The sequence below is a fragment of the Phalacrocorax carbo genome, chromosome 6, assembly GCF_963921805.1.
Source record: "Phalacrocorax carbo chromosome 6, bPhaCar2.1, whole genome shotgun sequence".
Classification (NCBI taxonomy): Eukaryota; Metazoa; Chordata; class Aves; order Suliformes; family Phalacrocoracidae; genus Phalacrocorax; species Phalacrocorax carbo.
Genome location: NC_087518.1, coordinates 27767776 through 27780612, shown reverse-complemented (window position 1 = coordinate 27780612; position 12837 = coordinate 27767776). Strand labels below are relative to the sequence as shown.

At 36.9% G+C, this 12837-nt stretch overlaps 1 protein-coding gene across 1 annotated transcript in view; it reads right to left on the bottom strand.

Moving 5' to 3' along the window:
• The window catches only part of BRINP3 (BMP/retinoic acid inducible neural specific 3), a 226205-nt gene that overhangs the window by 87441 nt on the left and 125927 nt on the right, over window positions 1–12837 (bottom strand). Inside the window, exon 4 of the mRNA XM_064454356.1 lies at window positions 4454–4644. Coding sequence (XP_064310426.1) covers window positions 4454–4644 — 191 coding nt within the window. The remainder of the gene's footprint in view (window positions 1–4453; window positions 4645–12837) is intronic.

Below are 12837 nucleotides of genomic sequence, written 5' to 3'. Positions count from 1 at the left end.
AAGCAATGTATTGTCTATGTGATTAATGCAAAGCCTCAATCAGTTATCATTGCTCATGTTATCTTAAAGGCGAATTATGTCACAGCTAACAAACTTGATTACAAACAGATTTCATTAATAAATTTGATTAATCAAATACATATTTTCCACTTCTTTCCTCATGGTGCACATTAACAGATTTTGCTCTGAATGTTATTGTTTTTTACTAGATAAATAAATAAGAAACACACATAAAGACTTTGATGTTATTCTCATTTCCCCCTTCTTAATGCTTTCCTTTCTCTGTGACATAGGTTTTTTGTAGAAAATCTTAATTGTAAAACTTATCAAACTATTATCTTCCTGCATCAGTCCCACAGAATAATGTATAAAGACCTGAAAGCGAAAAGTTCAGCTATCACATATCACAATGAATTTGAATGAAGAATGTAAGAATTGCTCAAGTACTAACTGTTTTCATTACATAAAGGAGAAAAAGGTTTCAATATGTGTTGCTTTTTAAAGAGAAATTCTTAGAATTTGAGAAAACAGATATTTATTTCTGGTGGGATTTTTTTCCAGAAGACTGATGGAACTTGATCATTCTCATGTAATATTTGATCTATTGTTAATTCAGCTCTGTAACTCAAGAGGCTTAATGGATCCCTCTCAAAGTCCCATCTGTAAAAACCTTAGACATTAACCTATTAAGGAAACACTGGAAGAAGAAGCTGGAAACATTAGTAACTGAATGGCCAAACCTAGATACAACCTTAGATTGTGAATGGGTGACTTGCTCATTGCTGTCCTAGCCGACGACTGACCTCTGCTATAGCTCTGTTAAATGCTTATCCTTTTTTCCTACCCTAGACAAATCCATTCTCAGTGGTGCTTTTAAGGTAGCTTTAAGACCTCCTCTACTGCTGCATGCTTAGATTTTTTTCTTACAGTTTCATGCTCCTGTAGATGAAAGAATATTTCTTCCCATAATGCTATTATTACGTTTTTATTGCTAAATGATCATTAACCTCATTGATGTGTTATCAATTTACAATGCATCCAGGAAGAAAATTTCTCCCTCCCCAAACCAGATAACCTAAAAGACAGATAAATCAGGAGAAAAAAAAAATCACATAAAAGGACACAGAATTAATACAATAACTTGTTTAGGAGGCTCATCATGTTGTTTATAAGTATTAACCTTTTGCTTTTTAAGAAAAAACATGCTTTTTTTTTCAGATACAACTATAGAAAGAAAGAGGTGTGAGGAGTGATCTAGTCTAACCCGAAAAAAGGAGGCTTATACTGATTTTTGGAACTAAAGGAATGAAAAATGTTGGCTTTGTTTGTTTGTGCTTTTGAAGGAAGAAAAGTGTAATTTTAATCTCTTTTCTGAAATAATATTTTTAGGGATGTCACAGCCATCAGGAAAGCCCTTGCAGAATACTACAAACAGCAAATACATGGTTGTGCAAACAGTTGTGCAAAGTTGTTTCTAACTACTGCTGCAGTTCTGTATTGCCCATAGTCACAAGCAACGTGAAAAGCAAACAGAAAAGCAATCAAGCAAATATTATCAAAGGACTCCCTTTTGTTTTGAAGTTCAAACTCCAGGAACATCTTTGTGTCAGAGCTCATTTGTGCATAGAAATGTTATGATTTATCTGTAAATATCGTATCTTTTGATTTGTGCTTCAAGTCTTACCTGTTTTGAATAATTTTGTTTGTTTGTTTTATTTAGGCACACATTCCCAAAAGGATAGTCAAATTCTTCCTAGTAAGACTATGAGTGATATGAAAAATTATAGATACTCTCAGTTCTCTCTTACTAAAATATAAACAGCTCTGCTAATATGGTACAGTCTAGTACATTGTATATTAAAGATCCATCTAAAATGTAAATAAAAGTCACTGACTAAAAAGGAAGAGAAAGCAAACTGTTCAAAAGATAACTGTCATTTCTGGTTTTTTCTTTTCAATGAAATGAAGTTATATGTACGTGCAAATTGAGTTTTAGGAGAGAATTGTTGTCTGACAGTGAATCAAAAATTATAATATCAAGTACTAAATAGACTCTGAACATTTTTTTTTTAATGATTGTGTACCTCTTGGAAAACTTCTAATATAAAGTCAGATTTTAAAGAATTTCTAAACCTGTTCCAATGCCTTTATAGTGGGTTTCTTTGATGGTGGTCAGAAGGGAGGTACGGTCAGCTGAGAGAGCTTTTCTTGGACTCCCTTTGCAAATCACCAGTTCAGTCTCTTGAGCTGAGTAAAATTTTGAGCAGAGCTGTGGTGAGCAAGCCAGATACAGAAGGTGCTGTGACCTAAAAAGCTGTCCAGTAATTTGTTGGTGTAAAAAGCACTGGGTTCACCTTCCTCCCTGCAGCAGCCCAGGTGGGGAAGGCACTCCTCAGGTACCTTCGGGTGTCACTTCTCTTTACTCAGCCCTCAAGCTGATCTGCTGGAACAGAGAGATTTGGCTCTACAGCTCTACTGAAAGCCTGTGGTCTAACTCAGATGTCAGTATATATGATTTAATAAATAATCTTGAAATATTCTATTTACAACATGGATCTCAAACTCTATTTGATGGTTTTCCAATTTAAAAACAGCAGTGTTTCAAAAATCTGCCTGGGAGAGAACAAAAAAAATGCCTTCTCTGGCTGCTTTTGTTTTCCTAGTTTTCAATAGAAACAGGTTTTTTGTTCAGTTAAGTGGTCTGACAATAGAAATCTGTAATGCAAATGCTCCCACACTGTCAATGAAAGCAAGCTAAAAAGCTGAGAGTTTCATGTATCAGTGTGCTTGCATCTGATGTGAGAACCATTTTCTAGATACCCTTGCAGTCAATTAACCAAATCAGATTTGCTGATGGATTACAGATTGCATTTGTATCCATCTCAGTGAGGGGGTGGAGAGAAAACTTAAGTCATCTTGTAGTGTTTGTAAAAAACTTTGGACATGCAGGAGATCCATTACGTAAATTGTTAACAAGCAGGGTTGAAGTTTGCATTATGACACAAACTTGTTTTTTAAAAAATCAATAAATAGAAAGGAGGAATTTCTTTCAGACACTGTTTTGTCACTACATTTCTGTGTTCTGTCTCTTCAGTTCCCACTGGTTTCAGCCTTAAGTTATCTTAACATAGAAGGAAAGTTTTGCATGTGATTTGACAGAAGGACCCTAATTTTAAAGGTTGCTGTACATCTACATAATAAACAATAAGATTATGAAGATAAATCAGATCAGAAGGATGGGTTGCCCAATAGTCTGCAGCAAGACTGTGTGATCTGACAGGCAGCCCCCAGATGAGATGATTGGATTTTGTTGGTTCTGCTGCATTTTCAGCTGTGCTGCCTGACAGCCAAACACCATCCTGCACCTGCGGATGACCAGCTCTGAGCTGGGGTTAGCTGCCATGCCACTGGCCAATACTGGATGGGACAGGAGGATTATCCTCCATATACCAGCAGCCCAAATGAACACATACTGTAAAGCTGCAAATTGCAGTTATATCCTTCTCACTGTAAAGGCCCTGACACTCCCAAAGAGTTAAATATATATTTATTTGACTAAGAGCTAAGGTAATTGGAAACTGCTTTTGGCTTCAGATGGTCTTTAATGAAGACCTTAGTTATCACTGGAAAGATCCAATGAGCAGAATGGATTCTAAATCACACCTTGCATTAAAATCTTCATAATTAATGCATATTCAACTGCAAGTTAAAATTTGATTTGTTCTTCAATGGTGGAAATGGACTGAGCGGGGTTGTTTCAAATGCACGACATTAGGCTAGAGAGCTGCTCAAAAGAACAGTTGTTGCTTTATATAGTATCTGCTAGAACACTGATCTTAGCCAAGCATCCTCCATAGCCAAGTGCTATGAGTGACCTGTAGCAGTCAGTAGGCAGGATGCTTTGACTGACAGACCATACTAGAATAAGTTCCTATCAGAAAATACAATGTGCCTCCACAAAACTGCAGAACCAAGAGCTCCAAATTGTTCCAAAGGTCAGTTAAAAAAAAAAAAAAAAAAATTAATGTTTCAGTTACTGGTTTACAATTACTATTTTGGGGAAAAAAAAAAAAAAGAAGAAAAAGAAAGAAGAAAAGAAGTATGAGGGAACTGTATGCACCCGTACATAGATATAAGTCTGCCTATAAATGCAGCTGCTCAGCACACAAGTAAAGGAGACTATCTCAATGACCAAACACTTCTATAAGCGCCATCTGTATCATTCAAATTATGTATCACATATAAAGAGTAATACCTTTAGTGTGTTAAACCCTCTTCTAAACTAGAATCTTCATTGTCAGCTGAATGCTTTGATTTAGGTAAAAGAATTTAGAACAAAAATTACTGTTTTGCTAACAAATCTTTTTTTACTAGTCCAGACACAGTTCTCCTGAGAAGCAGATAGTGAATCTGGAAACACACCTCCAGGCAAGTCCTAGAGAAATCCCCCTACCTTTATGGCAGTGGAGGCAATCTGGATGTGGTGGAGTCTGCGCAGTGTGCTGTCCCTGTCAATGAAGTAGGAGGCTGCGAGCTGGTGCAGTGTCTCCAGAGTCACCGCAGAGCTGTTTGTGCTGGGATCACTTCCTTCTGACCTCTTGCTCAGCTTCCGTTTGTCCACAAAAATTGTGAGTGACTCCTCTCCTGAGCAAGGAAGCAGAAACCACAGCATTCATCAGTGATGTCTTCTGCAAGTCTCATTTTACCAGAAATAAGGTGGCAAGCCAAAGTTTACTCTAGCTGTTTTCTAATGCTTAGATATCCCTCCCTGGTAGCAGATGCAAATACTTCGGTGTGTAACCATATGGACAACAGATACTATTCTAGGGTTTGGGGTTTTTTTTGGTACCTCATATCAGTAACAATTATGCAACAGTACACATTTATGCCTAAAATGCAATGACACGGGGAATGTCCACTAACTCCTACTTACTAACAATATAGAGATATTCTGAAGATATTCAATTTAAATGATGTATAAAATGTGTTTATTTCTAAGGTTGCTTAATACCTTAATTTTTTAGTACTTAATGTTAGCGTTAAATTAAACCAGTGTAACAACTGAGAATTTGTTTGTTTGTTTGTTTCATTCCTTCTTTTAAAACATGTATCATATCTGATTTCAGAAAAAAGATACCTTTTTACAACTTGGCATAAGCAATCCTGTTATAAGAAATCCTGTACTTTCTAATCAATTTAGCAATGCTAAGATGCCTGAAACCTGATATAACAGATGTCTTAAAATACATTTATATAACTGACTGGTGTAAAAATATATAAGAAGATTGTTAATCAGTTTCTTTAAAAAAAAAAGGAAACATAAATAACACTTTCCTAACTTTCAAAGTAGAGGTGCTTTTCTAAAAGCAAAGAGAAACTCCAACATCTTACCCTGTGGTTTTGTCACATCCTTTCTCTTTAAAGAGACATGGAGAAATACTCTTGAATTTAGAAATTTTAATTCCTGTAGGATTATTGGAAACAAAACCAAAACAAGATCTTATTTGTTTGACTGAGTTCTTAAGAACCATTCTAGATCAGACCTACTGATACTGTTAAATCTGTAAGGATTTTTCTATGTTTATTGTTTACTTCATGGGTATGTTTTTCCTGCATTTCAGGTAAGCAGTAATTCATTCATTTAGTAATGTGTTTAGGCAAAACTCTTTACTTCAGAAAATTAACTGGAAGAGTAATTTATTGATGCAGTGTTTTCTTCTGTACAATTTATGTCCAAAGTAACTACAGAAACATTCTTCTCACTTTATGAACCTATGTTTGATAACTTGCATTCTTCACCATTAATCTCAAGAACCAATGAATAATATCATTATACCTGTATTTTAGGTGCTGAACAACTCCACTGGATGTCACTTCATTGTTCACGGAAAAGAAGCTATCCTGACACAGTCTGACTTGCCATTATGCTAGTTTCATTGGTCACCCATCTGCTACAGTGGCATTTTGCCCATTCAGAGGATGGGATGCCAGCTTTGGATGGATTTACATGCCAAAAAAATATAGCTGTACAGGGATAATATGTAGGATGAAAATATGACCTCATCTTTAAAGGCTGATAATCTTGGTGGTGAGCAATGCTAAATGAAGAACGCACGCCTCGGTGCAGGAGACCACATCTGTTGACAAATCTGACACACAACTACCTTGGCTTGCAGAATTCATTTGTGTTTGGAGAAAGGGGAGCGCATTAATGATAATCAATGTACCTTACAGTGTTTTCAAATCTCTCACAAATTCATAGGACAGTAATGCCCTTCAGACCTTACATAGGCAAAACTGCCATTTTCCAGGAGCCTCTTACCTAATTAGATCTTGTCCAGTACGCTTATTTTGTCCTGGAAGGAACAGCTGCTGCCCAGGACAGCTGGCTATTCCAGCTGGAGCCTACTTCAGTTTTCACCACTATATTTATACTTCTCCTCCTACAGTCTCATAATAGGTCATTTTTTTGAGCATGCAGCCATCAGATCAGGGATTAGTTGCCTGATCCAAAGAACCAGGAATTAAAGCGACCTCCATAAGTAACAGGATTTCCCCATCCAGTTACCTAATCTTTCTGCTGTAATAGGTAGACATAGGTTCACATTTTATTTAACTGCTGCCAAAACCTCCTGCAAAGCAGACTAGGATTACTTGGCAGAGCAGGCATGAGCACACTGCATTAGTGCAGACTTGTGCACCACATTTTGCTACGCTACTCTGATGTGAGGTGGTGCTGGTCCTGTGGCCAGGTGAGCCATTATTCACACCATGCTGCATCCACATGAACTGCCATGAGCAGAGAACTGGGAAAGCACAGTGAGTCTAATGACTTGTACTTTGAAATAAATTTGCCATCAAAACCTGGCCTAGGTTCCAGCATTTTTGGCACTCCACTATGCCTATGCAATAAAACCTGCCTTTTCAAAACCTGCCTTGTGACTCTAGCTAGTATGAAAGATGTTTCTCAAATGAAAAGCAATGGAGTGGTTTGAGATTTGAGCCAGGGGCCATGGGCTTTGTGCAACAGTTTGTGGAGCTATAAAGACACAGTTGTATCACAGCAGACAGCATCAGAGCATTAGAACTCACAGAGGTAAACACTGCATCATTACCAGTTCAGGCTGCACAAATAAGGTGCAAAATTTCACTAGGAGTTTTCTCTCCATTTTTTCCCCTTTTCAAGAGGTCTTAGCTAGTACATTTAGCTAAACTGATTTTTGCAAGCTCAAAGAGCTTTCCACTGAAAATATGTTATAATGAATTGTAAGGTAAAAGACAACAAGCCCTTAATGTTGCAGGAAATCTCTGGAAAGTAGAGAAAAAAATTTTTTTGAGGTACTTTGTGTTTCATTAGACAGTATACCACCCTACCTTGCTCTGGTGTAAACTCTTTTGATTGATCTGTATTATTTATTAGTAGAGATGGTGGGACTGCTTCTATTTCAGGAGAATTCTGTGTGAAGTTTTAATATTAAAGCAGAGTTTGTTTATTTTTCTCGCATCAAAAACGTTTGTTCTCCAGGGGGTAGAGAGCAGAACTGTAATAAAAACTCCCATTTCAAAAAAACAGTTTGAAAAGGACAGTGCTGTGTGTTGCATTGTTTTGTTTTGTTTAGAAAATGTCAGGAAAATAACCTTTCAACACCCTCACAGTTTTCACATCATCCCATTACCCTAGTCCTACTTGATCCCATGCTTGCCATGGTTGATGCTGGTGGGTATGTTTTGGCAGGCAGGATCCCTTAGTATACCCAGCCCTGCAGTCTTTGTCCCCACTCCCTGACAGATATGTTTTGGTTTTCATGCTCTGTAACTGGGTTGAAATTATTTTGAATGTTTACTTTGACTCAGATCACATCAGATTACATCTCCCAAGGTTGAGCGAAGGCACACAGCTGGAGTGATGGGGCCTTTGGTGTAAATATGAAGGAAGAACTTTCTTCTCTAAAATTCCTGTATTATGGCATCTCAAACAAGAAGGACCCAGTTCGTCACTGGTATTCTCAAGCACTATGTTAATGTCAGGTACAATCAGGTAGGTTTCAAATATATTTGCTATCCAAAAGACATCCTACAGATTCTGAAAGTCTTTCATCTGTCAGGGCTGATTTATCATTTGTTAGAAAAAGTGGAATAAAAAACAGAGAACTCCCCTATATGTTGGAACTCAGGCATCCATGTGACTGCAGAGTTGTAACAGGGCTCCCTTTTGCACCCTGAACTCAGGGGTTTGTAAAGAAACATTACTGACTCATATTTAATTTGTGGAAAATAATTTGAGTTTTAAGTTAGTTTAGAGAATATTAACCACATGCCAAAAGAGACTGTTACATTTGAAATATTAATGAATCTTGTTTTTTACTGGTTACAGTTTGCCACCATGAAATAGGCTAAGAATACATCCAAGCATTAGCTAAAAAAACAAATGTAATTTAGAAAACTATTCAAGGTTATGAATTTTAAGAACTGAAAATGATTATTGACAGTGAATACTAAGACAACATGGTTATTCAGCATCGGGTCCACACAGATATGCTTTCTGTAAGCCCTGAAAGCAGTGTTGTCTCTACTTCATCAAATTCACGAGCCAGTTAACTTCAGTTTCTCAGATTTAAAAGAAATAGCATAAAAACATGTGGTAATGCTCCTAAAACAACACCATATATTCCAATGATTAGTTCAAGAAATTAGCAGAGTCACTATGCTGATGCTTTATTACCAAGTAGCTGCTGTCATTGACAGATATTCATCAGGGTCAAGAGACTGACAGTGACACTATAGACTGACCTTGGCACAATGTATTCTAATGTCCCTCTGAGCCCTGGAATTTGCAAACTTATAACTTAGCTTATATATTTAATTCTTTCTGGCTTTATAGGAACATAATTTCCAGAATTTGTATTTATAAGTTAAACTCCTGAGTTGAGAAAAATGTTCTTCATGCTGTTTTTCAAAAAATAAAAGTATGAAATAAAATAGCTATATAGGAATTTACCTAGAGTCATAACCCAGCTGCCATCATTTAGGTATAATACTCCTAAACTATAGTTTATAAACGTCATTCAGAAATTAAAAACTATTTTTGTGTGTGTCTTAATATCTTCAGGCATTATTTAAATAAAAACAAAATCACTATCATTGACATAGTAGAATTGGAATAATGGTGTAACGACTGTAACTAAATATAATAATCTACTGAAAGAGTAAATATACTTTGTTATATATAATAATACATATTCATATGATTTAAATACTTAGTGCTATTTTCTGCCTCAGTTATTGGGAGGTTGTTTTCCTGTACCCACATCTTTGTAATGATGAAAGGATCACATGCCTTGATGTTTCATATTTTCATCTTTAGACTGTGTGGTATTAGGAAAAAGCAGTGATCCAAGCAGTTCCTATCACTTCATGTCAGAAAGTGAGGAAAGGGTAATAAAAGGATAACACTCAAATGCAGATTTACCTATTTAGAGCTCTGTCTTCATACATGTATATGTATATTACAAAGGCATTAAAGCCTTTGGCCTATGAACTCCCCAGAAGTTTCTAATTAAATAGAATACCTCAGCTATAATAGCTGTAACACATTATAGTAAAAATTAAATAATATAGTAAAAAAATAAAATTGTTATGCCTTTGTTATAAAAAATAGTTTAGTGCTACCAGAAAATCTATTAATGTATGGATCACAGAATGTACCATTAGTGTTTTATCAGGTCATTTTCATAAATTTAAGCAGATGCTGATAGAAGTGCACAAGTTCAAAAAGTACATAAATTGCTGCTAGGCCAGATGTGGTATCATTTCTGTGATTCAAGTGAATAACAGTACATGTTCTTCCATACATACCATCTGGTTTAGGATTTGAAATTTACCTTCATTGAGTAGATGGAGAGAGGAAAGAAAGAGAATATATTTTTTCTTTTTTTTTCTTCCCTTTAGCATCCATAACACTAAATGCTGGAAAATTTACATACCGCGGGGACACGGGACATTTACAAGTCTGATGCTAGATTTTCAAGTCACTTTCTCACTTTAGTAATTTAGAACTGGACTCTACCGCCCTTATTTGCCCATAGTTTATAACTTACCTTGAAAGAAGTTTTATAGAAAACAAATATACCAGCAGTTAGTGTAAATGATCATAAATCCTTCAGAATTCAGTGAGATTCATTGGTTTACACCACCTGACAATTTCTCCCATCTCTTTATGTGGATTAATATACTGCTTAAGAGGAATATTAATCAGGGGCAGAAAATATGATGTGCGTAAAATTCAGTGTGTAAAACAGTAAAGGTGTAACAATTAAACACAGTTGCAGAACTGTAATCAGTGGAGGGGAGAATGACAAGAAGTAAGGGTTAAGCTGATCTGCTGATGCCTGTTAAGATTGTCTGTTGTAAAGACAAAACTATTTTTTTTCTTTTGATTCTCAAAGGCTTCAACATTATCAAGGGATATTTCCTGACCCAGAGAGGTGAATGTATTGATGGACTGGTAATGAACACCAAGGAATTATGAGAGAAAATAACAGCAAAAATAAATCAGCATCTCAAGCATTTAAGGTTACTGTTTAACCAATTACCTGAAAAGGTTCTAGTTTCATAAGAAGCCTTGGCAACCTCTTGCAAATTTTTATATACAAAACAGTTACTGTGTTTCCAGACGCAAGGAGGACTCATTTCCAAGGTCCATTATTTTCATCTTGCAAAGCACCTGAATCAGACTCACCTCACCCAAATGCCTGCAACAATGACCTATCTTTTCACTGTAGTATGTTAGTTACCTGTAATTAATTTCTCCATCATCAAGTGTATCGGTTTGCTGAACAGGTTTTACATCTATATGTGAAAAAAGCATTAAAATGAATGTCTTATAGAGTGAGACCTACTGATATTTTCATCCTCCTACACTTACTCCACAGTAGTGCCCTAGGCTTCACAATTACTTCCAGTTCTGGAGCTTACTGCTGTACACCATTTTTTGTAAACTGTTAAAGTGTACAGCAGCTAATACTTTTGCATATTTAGCAAGCTGGACCTTCATTGCATCATGCTGTATGCAAGCAAAAGAGAAAAGTATAAATGCAGAACAAAAGGAGAAAAACTATTACTGTATGTTGTCTCTCATTCAAAGATGAATCTTTGCTTTTTGGAAATGTTAGTTCAAAGCTGATAAAGAATTTAGAGATATATTTCATTGAGTCAGAAAGTAATTTAGTCTAGAAGGGACTTCTGGCAGTCATCCAGTCCAATCCCCTGCTCAAAGCAACTCTAATTAAATGAGATGCTCAGGGACTTGTCCAGTAGAGTCCTCTCTCACCTTAAAGGATGGAGTTCCCTTGTATGAGTCCTCTCTTACCTTTCCCCTAAAGCTGTTCTTGTCAGTGTTGGCTGGGCTGTGTAAATTTGCAGTTTTGCTAACGCAAACAGGATATATGTTGTCCTAGAGGAGCAGAGGAAACCTCCTCACTTCCTAGTGATGACCCAGACCCACACAGCATCTCCATTTGTGCACAGAATTTAACAAAAATGATCAGCCACGGCTCTCCTTTCTATGTAGATTTGACATTGCAGACAATCAATGCAGAAGCAAAAGTTACTTGTGTTCACAGGCATGTGAGTTAGAAACATAGAGTCATAGAATCAATAAAGTTGGAAAAGACCCCTGGGATCATCAAGTTCAACAATCAACCCAACACTACCATGCTTCCTAAACGATGTTCTGAAGTGCCATATCTACATGTCTCTTAAAAATCTCCAGGGATCGTGACTCCACAGTCTCCCTGGGCAGCCTGGTCCAGTGCCTGACCACTCTTTCAATGAAGAAATTTTTTCTAATATCCAATCTAAACCTCCCCTAAGGCAGCCTGAAACCATTTCCTCTCGTTCTATTGCTAGTAACTTGGGAGAAGAGACCAACACCCACTTCACTGCAACCCCCTTTCAGGTAGTTGTAGAGAGTGATAAGGTCTCCACTCAGCCTCCTCTTCTCCAGGCTAATCAACCCCAGTTCCCTCAACCTGTCATAATAAGACTTGCTCTCTAGACCCTTCCCCAGCTTCGTTGCCCTTCTCTGGACACACTCCAGCAACTCAATGTCCTTCTTGTACTGAGCAGCCCAAAACTGAACTGTTTAAGGTGTGGCCTCACCAGTGCTGAGTACAGGGGCACAATCATTCCCCTACTCCTGCTAGCCACACTATTCCTGAAACAAGGCAGGCTGCTGTTGGCCTTCTTGGCCACCTGGGCATACTGCATAAACCTAGTGCTTACATAGGGTCCTTCTATCTATGTCACAAGAAGATAAAATTTCCGTAAGAAATATAAGCAGTGAGAAATGTAATTTTCCACATTATCTTGTGGCAGCAAGGAAAATAGAACTTCCCTAAGTTCTCATTTCAGAATGCCTTTGAGAATTATATTTCTGTGATTACGAATAGAGACTTGGGGACACATCACAAGCAAGCATGTGTAAGAGTTCCCTTTATGGTTAAAAAGGGATATTCATGAAAGCCAAATGGCCACAGAGGCACACACGTCTTACCACACGTCTTTTGCCAAGCTTTCCTTTATGTCCATGAATACAGATGATTGGGTATTCATTACATAAAAGTACTATGCACACTCAGTTTGGTCTTCTGCTTTTGAGGAGCTACATAGGTGACAAATCTTTCAGAATAAAACAGTTTGTAATTTAAGGGAAAGTACAAATACATTACTGAAAGAAACAAATCTAATTACATGTTGATAAAGTGTGAAAAAAAATCTCTGGGAATCCCCATTCAATCTAGACCAAAACCAAGGACTAACACATAGAGGAAAGTATAG